This window comes from Hippocampus bargibanti, linkage group LG20 (genome assembly GCF_051943395.1).
Source record: "Hippocampus bargibanti isolate YZ-2025 linkage group LG20, ASM5194339v1, whole genome shotgun sequence".
NCBI lineage: Eukaryota > Metazoa > Chordata > Actinopteri > Syngnathiformes > Syngnathidae > Hippocampus > Hippocampus bargibanti.
The window spans coordinates 11,167,171-11,185,041 of NC_142753.1; the positions used below are offsets into that span (position 1 = coordinate 11,167,171).

Below are 17,871 nucleotides of genomic sequence, written 5' to 3' on the forward strand. Positions count from 1 at the left end.
CTTGAATTATAGCGCAATCGTATTGTAGTTTTTATCGGCGTAGGGGCGGGCGGGGGCTGCGAGGGAATTTAATCCCCTCGCTTTAACGCGTGAATAGAAAAAAAAGCACTCGGCCAGCCTCCGACCTGCAGGAAGTGCGGCTAATGGATGCTCTCCACATCCATGGCCGATCTCAAGTGTATGGGGATTTTGGAGCACATTGCCCACAGTCTCCTCTTAGCTACCATTTGGCAAAATGAGCACGCGTTAAATTTTGTAAGTATATATTTCTCCCCAATGCAGCATTTTATAGTCTCCACATTGATGCATTTCACTGTCATTCTCCTTTTGGATGCAATTTGCATAGTTACACACTTGCATTTTTGTTTTGTACTCTATATATAAACAAACAAAGTAACCCACACAGGCTAATTTTAGGCCAGCACAATGCAGAATCAGCACTTGGCTGCCCCGTGTCTCTTCTTGGATACTCCTTACTGTGGCTAACATATCAATAAACAACACAAATACCCAGACTATAATGTTATCCCAATTTAGGAACTCCAGAATTAGACTCCACAATCTCAATTTAGCTGCACAATGCAGAATTAGAGTCCATAGTCTTATCTTGGCTGCACTTGAGTAAAAGTTGTCACCTCATCAGGACTAACATGTCAACAAATGACAGAAATAACCTGATCTTATTGAAAATATTGTAGTATTATACTCCACTGTCCTCACTTTGCCCTTAATCTCCTTTGGGATATAATTGATTTTCCTCTCTGGCAAAAAAACAAACGGTAAAAGTAAACATGTACATCTAATGATCTCCCACTTGGCTTGCTGCACCCTGTGTTCTCGCTGCCCCCAATCTCTTTCTTAATACGACCTATTTACTTTTTTGTTGTCATCGTCTGTGCTTTTTTAATGTTTTCTGTCACATTATTTGAAGTTGTCACAAATGTGGGTCAGCTCGGCGCTCTTTTAATGCTCCATTACCCCTCAAATGTATCAGCCAATATATTAGGAACAGCCCTGAGTGCGATTCGTTTTATTTTTTTTTGAGGATATTGATGATTTACAGGTGTAAAGTTCCTTGTGACATTTTTACTGCCTTGCTGTATTTGGCCAAGGGACGCGTGCGCTGTGCTACGAGCGGAGCAAAAAGGCCTATTTAAATCCCTTTTGGCTGTCATAAGTCTGCCCTGCAGGGAAAAAAAAAAGCCAGCATGCATGTGCATCCTCTCGCTCCCTTTTTCGCTCTCTCTTTCTTTCTCTCTTCCCTCCTCCGCATCCTCCCTCTCTCCTCCTCCACAGCCCTCTTGCGCGCACCAGTAGCAGCAGAAGCGGCAGCACCAAGCGGTGCCTTTCTGATGCACCATTCGAACATGAGCCATCCCTCTTGGAGGCTGATTCCATTCAAATCCACCCCTTCTTTCCTGCCTCCTCTTCTTCTTCGCATCCGTTCGGTGGCTTGATTTGTGGCTTTTTTTTCCCCTCCTTTTGCACCGCGAGGATTGTGCACGCTTGGCTGGGAATTTACTTGGAAGCTGAGAGTCATCCACCCCCCCCCCCTCTTCCTTGTTGTGCTTCTTTTTTAGCTAAGGGAGTGTATGTGCTATCACTAATTCCTGCGCACTCCCTGCGCCTTTTTTCTTGGGAATTATTCTGCAGTGCTTTTTCTTCTCTCCCCACTGCGGGGGCTGCTGCGGGTTTTTTTTTGGTGCCCTCTCCTCGTCACAGGGGGCGGGAGGGGGCTAGTGGGGGGAGGGCGACTGAAGCATCCCGGAGTATCAGCGCCTGGATCGGAAGTGGCGATGCTCACCCTGTGACTTTGGGGATTACCCCCCTAACCCGCCCCTCACCTGAGTATGGCCTCCGCCCGGAGGGAGCGCGGCGGCCGAACGGTGCTCCTCCTCCTGGCGGCGGCGACGTGCTGCCTGCTGGCGGGCACTGCGTTGGCCAAGGTGTGCAACGACCGCACTAAACGCGGCCAGGACAACAGCTGGTTCGCCCGTAACGGTGAGAATTTGCCCATCATGGTGCTTATGCCCATGAACGAATCGGCGCTGATGAGCAGCATCAGCCAGGGCATCGAGCCCGCCGTGCAGCTCGCCATCCAGCACATGCGGGAGTCCCGGAAGTACAACTTCTCCCTCATCACTGAAATCTATGATACAGAGGTGAGGGTGAGCATGTTTAATACACACGAAATCAAGAGCGCTAGCAATGCCCATGTTTCTGTTGACATTCTCATTAAACTGTGCTCGTCGTGCTCTCAGCTGTTTATATTTGGGAGAAAAACAATCCTGGTGTATTCCATTGGGATAACCAGGTCAAATCAAAAGATGCTTCAGTGTGATTTGCGCAAGCGCCTCCTGACGCTACCGCTCAGATGCACCGAGTCTTGTTTCCTGTTTGGATGACACGGTTAAGATCCCTTAGAGTGCTTTGTCGATTGAAGGCTTACTAGCACCTGTTCTGTCGACATCTGTCATTCAGATGACAGGTTCAACATGATGACCAAGGAGTCAGGTGCAGCTACTCTTAGATGCCTCTGCCGATGTATTCTGATGAAATGAGCATTAAATCTTGAAGAAAACCAAAATGGTTGTGCCGATAGAGTACTTGGTTGCATCTATCCTGCTGTTGTGTGCCATTCCCATTACAGTTTCAAGAGGTCTCAGTTTGTTTTTTTGCTAGGGCCTATTGGCAAACGGATTGGATTGGATTAGCCTTTGTTAGTTTCGCAGGACCTGCTGTAAAGGCAGCCATTCTCGCGGTTCTAACGCAGTTCAAAGTTGCACCTTGTCTCATATGGTATTCACATTGGACGTTCACACAGAACGTGGATTCGTGACTTGGACCGGAAAAGAGGGGCTTCCCTAGGTTGAAACCAAGGGTAACAACAACCTTCGCACCAAGTAACATGAAAAGCCTTATTAGATACAAGAACTTAATCGTCCCAACATTCTACGGGCCTTCCTGTTTTTCGTTTGGTCCTAGTATCGAACTTAATCGTCCCAACATTCTACGGGCCTTCCTGTTTTTCGTTTGGTCCTAGTATCTAGAGCAGGAGATATCAAAGTTACGGCCCTGCATTGTTCCGCTTAACAACTCAAGGACGTTTTACTTGACGCAATATATTATTGACACCGATTTGGCTGTGTGCTGGAAGTTTGTTGCTCCAGTAGAATTTTTTTGGGGGGATCTAAGCAAATTGGCAAAGAAGCACATTATCCCTTGTTTGCCTGACTCTAATCTTTCGTGTGGCCCGGGACAAATTTGAACCTGACTTTAGATGCAATCATATTCCATACTTGGTTACATTTGCATCTGGTGTAGATTTTTTTTCAGATGAATTTGTTAAAAAAACACTTTGATGTGATGAGTATGTGTTTACAGAGGGAGTGCTAGGATACAGCTAGCATCGACATGCTCGAGGCACATCTCAATGTGATTCGCGCAAGTTCCTGAAAATGGACTGATGCGTCTTAAACGCCTCTCTCGGCCAATCCCTTTTAAGACGACACAAGCTCAGATGCGCCTGGATGTTATTTTGTGTATTTCAGTTGACAGACTCAGTCAGACACCTCCATAGAACTGCGCCGATCATGCCGACAGTCACGTTTTGACATCTTCATCCGAGATAGATGGCATGTCCAAATGACATCACATTGTGATCTATGGAAGAGCGTTCTGATGACGTGATGCACTAATGCACCATGTCGCAGATACCAAGACTTTCTGAGACTCCTTTCCGTCTGACGTTCATCGTTAAGATAACCTGACGCCCCCACCCCCCAAAAAAAAAAATAATCCTCAGTGTCATTTGCACAAGTGCGTCCCAATGACTGAGTACTGGCATCTTGAATGCGGCCCATCTTAGGATCTTTTCCCAATGTTTGCCGTCCGCAAATTAAGGCAAGCTTGGGAATGACTAAACGAGCACTCGGTGTGAAATGAGCCGATTGCTGCGAATGCCGTGTGGAAGTGTGCGTGGTGCCGCATCAGTTGCCATGCCAACGCAGAAGGAAGGCGCGAATAGGACTCGGTTATCCATCCATCTGTCGTCGTTTGGTGCTATGCACATCATGTCATTGGCCACGCTGCTTTTTTTTTTGTCTTTTTATTCTAGACTTTCATCATTATGATCATAGTGTTTTAAATGAGAGTTTTTAAATGCAATTTTATTATTTTCTTTTTTTTGTGACATGTTTAAAGCCCATTTTCCCAGGTGGCCAAAACCAGCATTCGCTTTCCGTCACCTATCCATTCATCCATTTTCTCCCGCTAATCCGAGCTGGGGTCTCATGGGCAACCGCGCTACCAATGAAGCCCCCGACTTCCCTCTCCCGGGCTACTTTTTCCACTTCCAGAGATGTTCGCAGGCCAACTGGGAGACAGTCTCTCCAGTGTGCCTGGAACATCTGACCAGGGGATCATTTGAATCAAATGACCGAGCCATCATTTTGCTTTATAACAACCCTGAGCTCCTCCCAGATGTCCAAGCTTCTCACCTTCATCTTTAAGGGAGAGCCCGGACACCCTGTGGAGAAAACTCATTGGCCGCCTGTGTTTGGGATTCTCATTCTTTCGGTCATAGATGAGGGTACATTTCATTTCTAAGCGCCTTTCAAAACTCTCAATGTCACTTTACAGTCACAGGATCCTTTTTTTCTGTGGGTGAGAAGTGGCAGCCACATGCGCCAGCGTTCACTAAACCCGGAAGTAACTCAAATAGATAGAAAGCTAGCTAACAGACAGTTAGCCAACTAGCTAGATATCCATATAGCTAATAAATAGCCAGCTACATAGCTAGCTACCTAGACAGGTAGCTAATAGATAGCAAATGGATGAGTCCGGAGTTCTTTCTTCTCGCTTTCAAATTATTATTTTATCGCTGAAATGAGACCAATCATTTTTTAACTCATTCACTGCCAAAAATGCGCCCACTCCAGTGCCAGGGTTTTTGTCATTTTCACTCAAATTGCAGGACGCACAGAATATTGAGTTATAAGACCACATAAAAATTCAGAGCAGCGTAAGAAACCTTAGACTCTCTTCGTTTATCAGAAAAAAATAGTTAATTCCTAAGTTAGATGGGTCTGGAGTTATATGAGCTTGAAATGCTGAACAAATGACTCATTGCAAATCAACCTCTATGGTGGTTCAAAAATATATTTGAGCAAGGCCTTGGAAAAAATGAATCACATATTAAATTGCAGTAGTAATATGTACAGGGGGAAGGAAAAAACCCGACATTTTGATTGTTTTCCCAAATCGTTCAGTCCTCACGCTTTGTGTAGTTTGCGTTCACAGACGGGTGTGAGCGAGCGTTGGGATTTATCCAGGCAGATGTAAGTAATCAGTCCCCGAGCAGAGGTTCTTTATCCTTTTATCCCCTGTTGGTGGAGCCACGGGTCGAGCCGACAAGGCCGGCCCGATCCTCCCTGAGGGGTTCCGATGATGGCGATGATGTGTGCTGTAGTTTAAAGAGGATGCACCTCTGTTTTGTTTTGCGTGAGGTTTATTTTCAGATAGAGAAGTAGAAGTAGTGGATTAAAGAGGCACTGTTTATCCATCTTCATGTGGTATTTAGTCCAGCTGAGGACTGATACTGTAGCCGGATGGGCTTAGTCGATCAAGGCTTTGGATGTCGGGAGGGGGGCCAGGGGGACGACCAAGAGTTTCCTGATGCTAAGCTAGCTCATAGGCTCATGAAAGTGTGTGGTCAATAGTCTCACACACAGAGACGCTTTCCATTGATGAACAACAGCCGCAGTGTCAATAAAGGGAGGAGATGGTCGGAAACAGGGAATAGATACGTGGACATACTTTTTTTTTAGGGCTCACCATACTGATTTTTTTGGCGTGTGTGGCAATCGCAAATAGTCCTGTTGGCAGATCAGTGTGTATACGTTTGCCAGCATTCAACGTTCCTTGATAGTCGGACTTGTGATAGATTTCATTGTTGGCGCAAATAGTTATTTTGGTTAAGCTGACATCACTTCATTAATTTTTGTGGGCGGGACCTTCTGAATCTCGATATTTCCAGCGTCATTTTGAAGTAGTTTTGGGACACTTTAACTCATTTTTATTGGTGTTTTGCATTTGACTAAAAATATCAGTCTGCGTGTTTTGGGTATTTTAGATGCTATAAAACGTTTTTCTGATTTCAGTGAGGAAACAAAAGAATGGTGTCGGTTGTCCTTTAAGGCTTTTAGGTGCACTTTATACACCAGAAAATACAGTAATTTGACCCTATGATTTCTTTGAAACCCTAATCCTTTCTTGAAACCCTCATTTGAAATCCTCAATTGAAATCGCTTGTCCTTTAAGAACTGCATATTGCAATTAAGTAATTTTAGTTGCAAAACTGGCTTTTTTAAAGTTTTTTTTCAGGGTTTGTGTAACATGTGTAGGGCACCATTATTTTCGAGGGGGTGTGTGGGGGTCAAAAGTGCAATGCGGTGATGATTGCATATTTATGGTGCCGTGTGAAGCCTTTCTCCCCATATTTTTTGTACCATTTTACCACTAGTCTTTCATTCATTCATTCATTCATTCATTCATTCTTTAGAATGTGTAATGGTGGCCTGGTTTCAAGCCTAGCGTACATACACACACATGGTAGAGTACACATATGGTTTGTGTTGCGCCCTGCAGAATCGCCCGAGGACGTGAGCATGTGGCGGCTCCACAGCGGCGCCAGATTGCGTTTTGCAAAATTGAGCATAGCCACCATCGTCCACTCTCTTGCCACCATCGGCCCGAACACGCGTTTCCCACCTTGGAAGTTTGACGACCTCAAACAAGCCACAAAAGGCCAAGACCAAAAAGTAGCGCGATGCTTTGGTCAAATAATGAATCTTTGCCTAGATGCCCAAGGTCTGCCCACGGCCTCGACAACTTTTCACGATGAAAGCTGTCACCACTAACAAAAGGGCAAACGTAAATGTGCCCAAAATGACGTGACTCAAGGCTGTTAATTTGACAACGTCTATAAAACTCAGAGCGGACGCTGTGTGAACACACACACACACACACACACACACACACACACACACACACACACACACACACACACACACACACACACACACACACACACACACACACACACACACACACTTTGAGGAAGTCAGGGTTTGTGCTAACTCTGTGTTTAATATTTAAGACTGAACAAAACTGAGAAATTAGTCATTATGATAAGTGTGACGTTGAGCGCCATTCCCAAATTTGTTTGGGTTTTTCTTGGGGGGGGGTGTTGATATAGCGCTGGTCAGACTTCTGGCAATGTTTTCCCTTCCACAAGGGGGCAGCATTTTCCTTTTGTCCATGTTAGCGCTTTGTTACAGCTTCTGCTGTTGTTAAAGCGCTATATAAACCAATATGTCTTGTATAGTATTTTGTACAGCCGCCCCCATTTCAAGGTCGGATACGTCCAGACCCATATCACTTAGGAACTATTTTTTTCTGATGAAAGAAGAGCCTCTAAGGTGTCTCACGCTGCATTGAATGTTTATGTAGTCAGTCCTAAAACCAATATTCTGTGGGTCCTGTAATTTGAGTGAAAATGACAAAAACTCCGGCACTGGAGTGGACACATTTTTGCACATCGTCTGACAGTGAATAAGTTAATGTCAAAAAGTGGATAATCATAATAATAATAATACTATAATACATTGTAGTTATAAGCGCCTTTCAAAACTCTCAAGGTCACTTTACAGTCACAGGGTCAGTTTTTTTGCGGGTGAACAGCGGCAGCCACATGCGCCAGCGTTCACTCAACCCGGAAGTAACTCAAATAGATAGAAATCTAGCTAACATAGCTAATAGATAGCCAGCTAGATAGTTAGCTAACTAGCTAGATAGCCATTTCGCTAATAAATAGCCAGCTACATAGCTATCCAGGTAGTTCATAGTTAGCTGGTTAGACAGTGACTCGATCGCAACTAGTCAGATTTGAGGTGAACGGTTTCCAGCTTGTCAAAATGGTGATTTAACAAATGCTGCATATCGTTCTGTTTTTTTTTTAATCTTATTATGAAGTCGAGCTTTTGCTGTATTTTGTGAGCTGCGCTGTTAGCGTAATGTATTTAGCCTCTCACACGCGTCAGAGTGGCCACATGTGCTCATTACCCCCAGAGAACCTGCAGGCACTTGATACTGCCTCTTCCCAGAGGACCGACATGTTTGTTGTCATGGATGCAGCTGGAACTTGTGGCGGGTTGCCACTGGAGGAGAAGAAAAAATGCGCTCGATCGCTTTTTTTTTTTTTTTTTTTGTTTCATCCTCCTTGTCATCTGGATGTCAACACATGTTTTCTCGGGCCTGATGAGCCCTCTTGACTTGACCCACCTTTGTAAATGGTTTATTCCGCTTTGAACTTCCTTCAGTACAGTTTGTGCAGAAAGGGGTTGCGCATATATTACATTTTTTGTGATGGGGTGGGTTAATAGATAAATTGTCATGGGTAATAAATAACGTTGAAATTTAGCACTAGCGTTTTTGAAAATATAGTCAATGAAAAGTAAACATACCCAAGTTAAAAAAAAATCGGTAAATAAATAAAATCAATACAAAAGATAAAATATTTATGTACTGTGCAACACTCCTCAAATAATTACTTTTCTTTTGTTTTGGTCTGAGGTGACGCAAGATATGGCTCAATGTAGCAAAGAAGCCATTCCTGTTGACAAAGAACAATTTGTCTTTATCAGGTTCGTTGATAGATGGGATTGGTCGCCCTCGCCAGCCCTCTGGCACGACGACTAATGAAGTGTTACCGTAAAGCACGAGCTAGTCTTTTATCCCCTTCGTCGCGGAGTGAGGATGTCACCAAGTCCGTTTCCTGTCACGCATCGATGCTCGCTAACATGCAAGCTCGTAAAACAACCCCCCCCCCCTCCTCCCTCAAACAAACAATCGTTCAACCGGCTTCACCTTGACTCGTCAGCCACGTGCTGCTTCACCAGAGATGGGATTTGATCACGCCATCCTCGTTTATCACCCGGCGAGTCTAATCCACGAGTGTGTTTTGGCTAATTATCAGAATAAGAACGCCTTTAATGGTCGCAAATTTAATAATAATAACACATTTCATTCATAAGCGCCTTTCAAAACTCTCAAGGTCACTTTACAGTCGCAGGATAAGTTTTTCTGTGGGTGAGTAGCGGCAGCCACACGCGCCAGGCTTCACTCAACCCGCAAGTAACTCAAATGGATAAAACGCTAGCTAGCTAGCTAATAGATAGCATACATTTGTTCACAGAGACACCAAACAATGAGTGAAGCCACGTGTAGCTTCATCAAAGATGTTACAGTCAAAACTCGGTATTTGCAACGTCTCTGTTCTCGACCAAAAATTCCAGTTTTTTTTATGCCTCGGTTTACAACCCAAAATCAGTTCTCGGCCAAACTGAGCGCACCTGAATGCACCACTTAACCCCCCCCCCACGCGCTTCCTTATGCGTCACTTCCTTGTGTCGCGTCTCATGGTGACCAACGTATTATCCGTGCTCCATTGTGAGCAGGTGTGACCAAATCGGTTTTCGAACAGGTTTCCGGAACGGATTACGGTCGAAAACCAAGTTTTGACTCTATTTTCTAAAAACGCGGAGTGGCCTGCCCCTAGAAATTTTCTTGACAATTCAATATCGTCACCCGTAGATGAGGAGTTCAGTGGGTGTAGTTAAGCATCAATCTGGCTGTTTTAACGCCTGTGATCGAATCAATGCATAGCATGAACAGGACAAGGAATAGCGTTCATATCTCCTCCTACTCGCAACACTAATTAGCATTCTGGCTGAATGATAGTAATTAGCAAAGCCATTATCGCCATCAGGATCCTCTCAAGGGGAGGCAATAAAAATAAAATCATGAATAAACAACAAAGCCCATGCTAAAACGCATTCCATCGTTGACTGGCCGTCAATCCGTTGTGCACCTTTTTGACTCGACACGTGATCACCATGGCGTCGCGCGCATGTCAATTGTAATTGAAAAGGCCGCGTGCATGTATGCATGAGACGGTTGAACGACGCTCATTGCAAGCAGGCGAGGTGGCTGTCCGTCAAGGAATGCTAACAAGGTGTGTGTTCACAGCATATAAAGCCCATCTTTTGAAGAAAATGAGGGCTTTTGGGTGTACCTTATACACCGGAAAATACAAAACGTATTTTACTTAGGATTTTTTTTTTATTAGTATTTATTAGTAACTCTGCAACTCCAAATGATTAGAGGTGCAAAACGCACACTGATGTGAGGATAAACCTCAGGTGTCAAAGTCAAGACCCGGGGGCCAAATCTGGTCTGCCACATCATTTTATTCGGCCCACAAAAGAAGTCAAGCATGTCCATATCCATGTTGCTTCTTAAAGTCCCATGTAAACAACAATAACAGTCATTATTCTTGACTTCAAAATAATCATTCATCAATTTGTTTTGCACTCTTTATGTGATATGTAGAGGGGATTAAACATTTTAATGGCTTCCCCAAATTCATAACGGCCCTCGAGAGGAAATACTAACTGCGATTTGGCCCGCGGCAAAAAAACAAGTTTGACACCCTCAGGCTAAACAAAGAACTTTGAATGGATGATACTAAAGTGAAAAGAAAAAGGTTCAATTGCACTCACGTGGGTCGCAGATGAAAATATGATTCGGACGAGTAGGAGGAGGCGCACAAATCAATAGGATCCCCTTTGTATGTGTTTGTGCGTGAGGGTGAGTCAACAGCGGCGTACGCTGCACGCATGCGTTTTGCAAAGGGAGGCGGCGGGGAGCATTATTCTGATTCATAGTGCGTACGTGTATGAAAGACTGTGATCTGTGAACGCCTCACAGTAGGAAGGGGTCAAGGATTTGCATGAGTTATTCCGTTTGAACGTTCAGTTTGTTTTGTATTTCACACGAAGCAGTTGTCAGGTTGTTTCGGGAAAATTAGCTTCAGTGAAATTCGGAACATTGTCATGGAATTGGAGTTGAGAAAACTGGCCAAAAGGAATAAACGGGGTATACCCTGAACTGGTTGCCAGCCAATCGTAGGGCATGCACAGATGAACAACCATTTGAGGTCACGTTTAAACCTTTTTGTCATTCAACAGACATACAAACAAATGAATAAATAAATACATACATGGAGACGTTCGTGGAGACGTACTTGGAGACGCAATTTAAAACACATTCTTATCTTACAGACAGTGTATGTCGGTTTTCAAATACCTGTCATGTTTCAGCGTCTACTTCCGCCTTCGATGAAGGCGGAATCTGTTTTAAATTAGATATCAAGTAGACAGGATGAACTTAATACAACTACTTGGAGACGTTCATAGAGACGTTCCCAGAGACGTACCCGCAGACGTACCCGCAGACGTACCCGCAGACTTTCATAGAGACTTTCATAGAGACTTTCATAGACTTTCATAGAGACTTTCATCCAGACATTCATATATAAATACACAAATAAATAGGTAGGTCAATAAACAGATAAATAAACATAAATAAATACTGCATTGAAAAAGATTCAATTTCTATAATTTTTGGCAGGCGAATTAGTAGAAACGTTCTCAAGCTTTTTATTTTTTGCTTGTTTATGATTGTGCAGCGTTCGATTCTGGCATCCCTGTGTGGCCTTTGCATGTTCTCGCTTGGACCTATTTGGGTTTACTTTGCGTACTACGATTTTTATTCCTGGATTCAAAAAATATGCATGGGAGATTAATGGAACACTCTAAATTGTCAATTGGTGTGATTGTAAGCATAGACAGATCTCTATGACGTAAAAATTGGTGATATTGTCGAAATAGCCCAAATATTACACGATATTCTGCCTAGTAACAAACATGAATCTAAAATCCCTTCATGACATCTGTTTTTCTTTCCTTCATCTCTCACCGACGTTTCCACAAGCTGTCCGTCAATTGGCTAACAGAAAAGCCTCACTTGTAAAATGTGGGAAAAATGTCGCACCCACTCGTCATTGTCCTAAAGATGCGGCGGCGTTACCTCCAGGAGGTCTCCGAGCATGTCGACGCCATGCGAGCGGCGTCAGTGGGGTGACGACCATTCTTCCCTCTTTTGATAGAGGGTAAATGTAAATGTCAGCCCTGTCTGAACGGGAAAGGTCGCCCACGCTGAATAAGCTGTGACAGATGGCGAAGGCTTTGCAGGCGACTACAACTGAGGAGTAAAAACAAAAAAAATGACAAACACGCCGTTGTCTTATATGTCATTTTTATGGCCTTCATCTTGTCATTCCTTGTAAGTCGTGCATTGATTGGTACATCGGCCTCCGGCGGGGGACTTGCCGTCACAAGTGTTCGTGCAGGCCCTGGGCAGATTAGAATGACATGCAAACACGTACAGTCCATAATCTGATGGGACCATAAATGTGAGCATTTCAACCACAGGTGTCAAATTCAAGACAACAGATGCCTCCGGACAAGTTGTGTCTATAATTTGTGAAATGACTTCTACTGAGCGTATTTTACAAAGATTCCACAGCACATAGCTATATTTTACGCTTTAAGACTCGCGCTGAATATTCAGGAAGTCTTGTTTCCGAGTTGATGGCGATTCCTGATGTGACGTCACGTCTTGCTTGTTGCATATTGACGGACGGACGGATGGAGTGAAAAGGGAGATTTCAGTGGCTTTAATCTTCTTGTGATTTTGTGTGACGAGAACATGAAACCCGCTGCGTCTAATCTGCCCATTTGGCGGCAGGCCAGATGAAGCACTGGCGTGTTGACAAGAAGCAGATGGCCGGATGGGGTGGTGCCACATGAGCGCACGCCACCATTGGTGACCGAGCAGCATTGGGCTCAGATGCAGCAAATCAAAAATCAAGCCCCGCCCACTTGTGATTTCATCGAAAATGGTGAGCATCACAATCACAGCCTGTGCTGTGAATTTCGTGTTTCTCCTATTTTTTTGCAACTTTAAACAAAAACACAAGTGAACTATGGACAAATACTTATTAAAAAAAAATTATCATTAAAATCACCCCCCAAAAAGACCAAAATATGATCACATTTTCCGTAAAGGCATTTTTCTTCCCAACAGTAATCATTTTTTTGCATGAATATATTTGTTTAAATAATTACATTAAATTTACAAAAAAGAAATCTCGGGGGGAAATTATTATATAATGTCATTAACATGAGATTATGATAAAAAAAAGTTTAAAAATATTTGAATGAAATCCGGAAAAAAAGGATTAAATGATGTCATTAACATGAGATAATGATTAAAAAAAATAATTGAGATTATGGGGAAAAAACGTTTTTAAAAATATTTGAATGAAATCCGGGAAAAAGAATGATTAAATGATGTCATTCACATGAGATAATGATTTTAAAAAAATGAGATTATGGGGAAAAATGTTTTTACAAATATTTAAAAGAAATTCTGAAAAAAAAATAAATGATGTAATTAACATGAGATAATAATTAAAAAATATTTTAGTTTACAATTTTCACAAGACTATAAAATTCACTTTTTTTCCTGTAAAATAATTCTATCACTAAAATTCCATTTTATTCTTCCCTCCCAAAATAAGTCATCTTTCCCTGTTTTAAGTAATAATAATAATAATAATAATAATAATAATAACAATAATAATATCATCATCATCATCATAACAGAAATAATAATAGTACATTACATTCTAAGCGTATTTCAAAGCTCTCAAGGACACTTTACAGTCACAGACAAGCATAGGTAGTATAATAAATAAAATACAATCACAAATAGAATGCAATCAATAAAATAGGTAGTTGTCTGGGATTTTTTGCGCTCTGAAGGCAAGAACCAAATTCGCTATAGCGGAAGCAATAATTGCTCACTCTTTTTGTGTCACACTGCTGCATTTGTATTTCTATCCCACAATTCCAAGCAGCCTTCTGCTTGGCTAGCGGCATTTGCGTATGCCACTGGAGTAAACAGTTGTTCTTGTTTTTCATCATTTCAACAAAAAAAACAACCAACAGCAGCAAAGCTACCTCTAATAATGCCCTTCCTCTTTGCTGACAGTGCGTAATGTGCACGCATTTGCGTGCGTACCCAGCTGCCCTTCATTGCCTATAGCGCGAGCTGCCGTCTAATTGGCCGAAGCTTCTCTCTCGCATGTGCTAACAAATAAGGTCGTGCATGCACAATGGCTTGCCGTTTGACTTGCCCTCTTTCATCCGCAAGCCTCTCTATGAATGTCTGCGTGTGTGTGTGTGTTTAAGGATGATGCATGCACGCAAGCATGAATAACGGAAACTGTACAGTAGAGGGTTTTTCCTCTGTGTGGCGTGTCGAATGCAAGCTGTAGTTTGACCCTCGGGCCTTGGCAAGAGAGCGGCGTGCTTCTAATAAACCGCCCTCGCTCACGCTGACTTGGCTCTACAGTGATACCTCGGTTTACGAACCCCATGGCTTACGGACGTTTCGGTTTACGAACGTTAAATTTATGAAAATTTTACCTTGCCATACGAACCTTTTTCGGGATACACACGGAGCTGCCTCAATGAGTGCTGTGTCGTTCGCGAACGAGCCCGTTCTTCTAACAACAAAATGGCAGCTGATTGTTTTTGTTCTCTATTCCCCAGCCCCAGTCTTCGGTTAAAGCCACGTGATTGGTCAAGAACGCAGCAGTGACGGGGTGGTTTAAACATTGAAGACAGGCAGACGACAGTGTGAGAGTTTCAACGTTGATAGTTCAAAGACCGAGTGTAGACTGCAAACTTATAATAAATATCCCATCAATCAGGCTCCACAAACAACCCGCACAAGCCATCTGTAATCTTGCATTGCAAAAAGGTATCAACCCAGCGAAACAGAACACAATTGATGAGGAACTAGATAAAATTATCACAGAGAAAGCACCTACAAGGTTACGTACCTCAAGATGGTGAAAGAAGGTTACGTTCCTCATCAAGTGTTTAATGCTGAGGAAACCGGCCACTTCATTCCATCAAGCCATCAACGACCATCACAATGGTAAATAAAACGACTTTATTATACCGTACAGTTTATTTATTTAATTATAATAGCACATTTATTATACGTAAAATAATGTCTATTTTGTGTAGTTCTAAGGCTTAAAAAAATAGAAAGTAGAAAATAATGTTTCGGCTTGAATTTTTCACCCGTGATCTAAACAAAGTAAAAGTAAGCCAAAATGTGTCAGGGAAAAGCTTAGCACAGCTGCACGCCCAGCTCGAAGCCCTGAGCTCTCATGTTACCTCTCGGGTGCCTTGAAAAAGTGGGAAAAGAAAAGGCAAAGACACACCTGAACCCATCCTGAGGCTATCTGGGAGTTCTTTGTTGAGAAATGGTTGCCGGCTTTGGTCTTAAAAGCCCCAAATCCTCCACCTGTGTTCCCACTGAACCGAACTGTGGCCATTTTGACTTTCTGCAATCATACCGCCGACTGTGTAAATAGAGGTTTCACACCGAGATGCCACCAAAAGCGCTTTTCACCCGTCCAGCACGTCACATGGTGGCATTTCTTATGAACTACTACAGGCCACGAGTGTGTTGCACCGGTGGTGCTCGACTGTTGCCATGGTGATGCTGCAGCTGGATTGAAAAGCTAATTTTCTTGGCGACAGAAGAAGACATGGGCAACTTCCACACACAATGCATTTTGGGTACTTTGTTTGGTCTGAAAACTTCGTGATGATCCGTGTTGATGGCGAAATTAGAAGGAAAACACATAAATAATGCGATGGTGAATCGTTGTGTGTTGCACCAAGACTGCTATTTGATACTAGTTGACACAAATTCCCAGCAGACAAATCAGCCCATTTCCAACGGAGCTTGGGCACCCTCTTGTGCATTTTCTGCTACATTGGAGGCCTGATGGCTCAAATTGATATGGGCGGACTTCTTTAATCGATTGCAAACATTTATGCTTTCCTCTTCATAACTATTTGAATCATATTCATAACTGGATGAGTAACAAGAAAGCATCTTCTCCCAATCTGAAGCCATTGTTTTGATTCTAGAGTAAGGCAAAGACGTCCTGGCGTGACGTCACGCACAAGGGGGTGGGACCTTCTGAAACACCATTTCCGAGGTCATTTTGAAGTAGTTTTGGGACATTAAGTCATTTTTATTGGTGTTTTGCATTTGACTAAAAATATCAGCCTGCGTGTTTTGGGTCTTTTAGATGCTATAAAACGTTTTTCCGATGTCAGTTGGGAAACAAAAAAATGGTGTTGGTTGTCCTCTAAATTTGGCTTCAAGATGAAATTTAAAATCCTGGCCGTTGTGTGTTTTGGAAAGCCCATCTTTAAGTATCCAACAGTCCTGCCAAACCCATCATTTGAAATCTGACTTCACGCCTCTACCTTAATCCCAACCCACCAGCCTGGTTTGAAACCGTGTCCCGGTATTTGGAACCTCAGTTGGCAACGTTAACTCATGTGTGGCCGTTGTGATCACGGCAGAATGGAGTACGTTTGATGGCAGTAGACGGCGCGAAGCTGCTTTGGTAAAGCCGTTACAGTATCTCTTCAGCGGCTCCAGTGTTGCAGGGATTTATGCATTTTTGATGTGGCGTGGGGGGTGTAGAAGGGTATCTGCGTGACCTACTTAGAGAGCTATGGAATTCTGACGACTGGTCGTGTCACACACAAAATGGAAAATCTGTGTGTGTGAAAGAAATGGTACATTGTCTGACATATTTTGCGTTGTTTTAAAGCCTTCAAATCTGTTTTGGGGAAAATAGCTGTGTAATCAAAAGCCTTTTTTTACAACACATGCACTGCCTTCACCATCTCACGGTTTTGCAAAAAAAACAAAAAACATGATTTCCCTTGTGGCGTGGCTTTGTACACAAATGAATTTTCATTCCTTTGCGACCATATCACTCTTTTTATTCACCATGGCTCACCATGGTTATACAGCGCCGGGGTGTTAACCCCTCACATTTAAACATCATTATCCTTGGTCACGTTGAAACCACAGACGGTGCAAATGATTTGTTTTGACTATGATAAGCAAGCACAAAATAGTCTAGTGAGTCATGGTTGAAAATGTGACCCATCGGCTGTTCTATGCCATGTGGACGCCATGTACAACCTGTAGCGTTACAGTAGGGTAGGTACAGTACCCTAGAACCAAACCAAAAGCCTCTCCATGGCTTTTCAGAATGACGCTACCAAATTGCCGCTCCATGAAAGTGCTACCCTTCCAAAATTCCAATTTTGGTACCCTGTGTACAACTCACAGGGTACCAAAATTGGGACATTTCCCCACCACAATGAACATTTTCACTCAGTTCGATTGCATTGTTCACCACCACCACCTGCTGGCATCAATAATAGATCAGAACCTTAAGATCCCACACCATCTCTATGTCCTATCCTGTGCTGTTCAAACTGTATTCACCCTTATGTAGCAGTAAACTGACAGGATTGAGGTCGAGATGCTAAAAGGGAGAGCACGAGCAGGAGGTTGACAGAATGAAATTCCCGGTCGGAACATTAACCGCGAGACTGGGAATTCCTGCGAGGCAAGTTGCGCGCTAACAAGATTGATGTGTGTGGACAGAAGAATCCCACAGCTGGCTTCAGGGACACACGTGCGCCCACACACACTCTGATATACAACACACACAGAAAAAGACGAGGGCTGCCTTTTTTTATACGAGCGCAGCGTCTCGTTTGTCGACTTATCTGCGGTGCTTTGGTACTTTCAGGCAGGGCCGAAAAAAGGTCAGCGGAAATATCTTTCCCTCTAAATGGCTGCCGTTTGATCACCAGCCCGGAGGAGAGACCACTACTGGCAATGTCAGGCTGACACGCATCCCCGCGCAAAACGTGATTCGGGTGCCGAGTGCAACCGGCTAGTGTGTCTTTCCAAATAAAATTAAATTCAAAGTGAAATTAG

The 17,871-nt window shown here is 43.3% G+C and overlaps 1 protein-coding gene across 2 annotated transcripts in view; it reads left to right on the forward strand.

Moving 5' to 3' along the window:
• Positions 1 to 1,313: 1,313 nt before the first annotated feature.
• gabbr2 (gamma-aminobutyric acid type B receptor subunit 2) overlaps positions 1,314 to 17,871 on the forward strand; it is a 56,993-nt gene continuing 40,435 nt past the window's right edge. For both annotated transcript variants that reach the window (XM_089023459.1, XM_089023460.1), the window contains exon 1: positions 1,314 to 2,162. In XM_089023459.1, the coding sequence (XP_088879585.1) occupies positions 1,851 to 2,162 (312 nt within the window). In that variant the 5' untranslated portion in view covers positions 1,314 to 1,850. The remainder of the gene's footprint in view (positions 2,163 to 17,871) is intronic.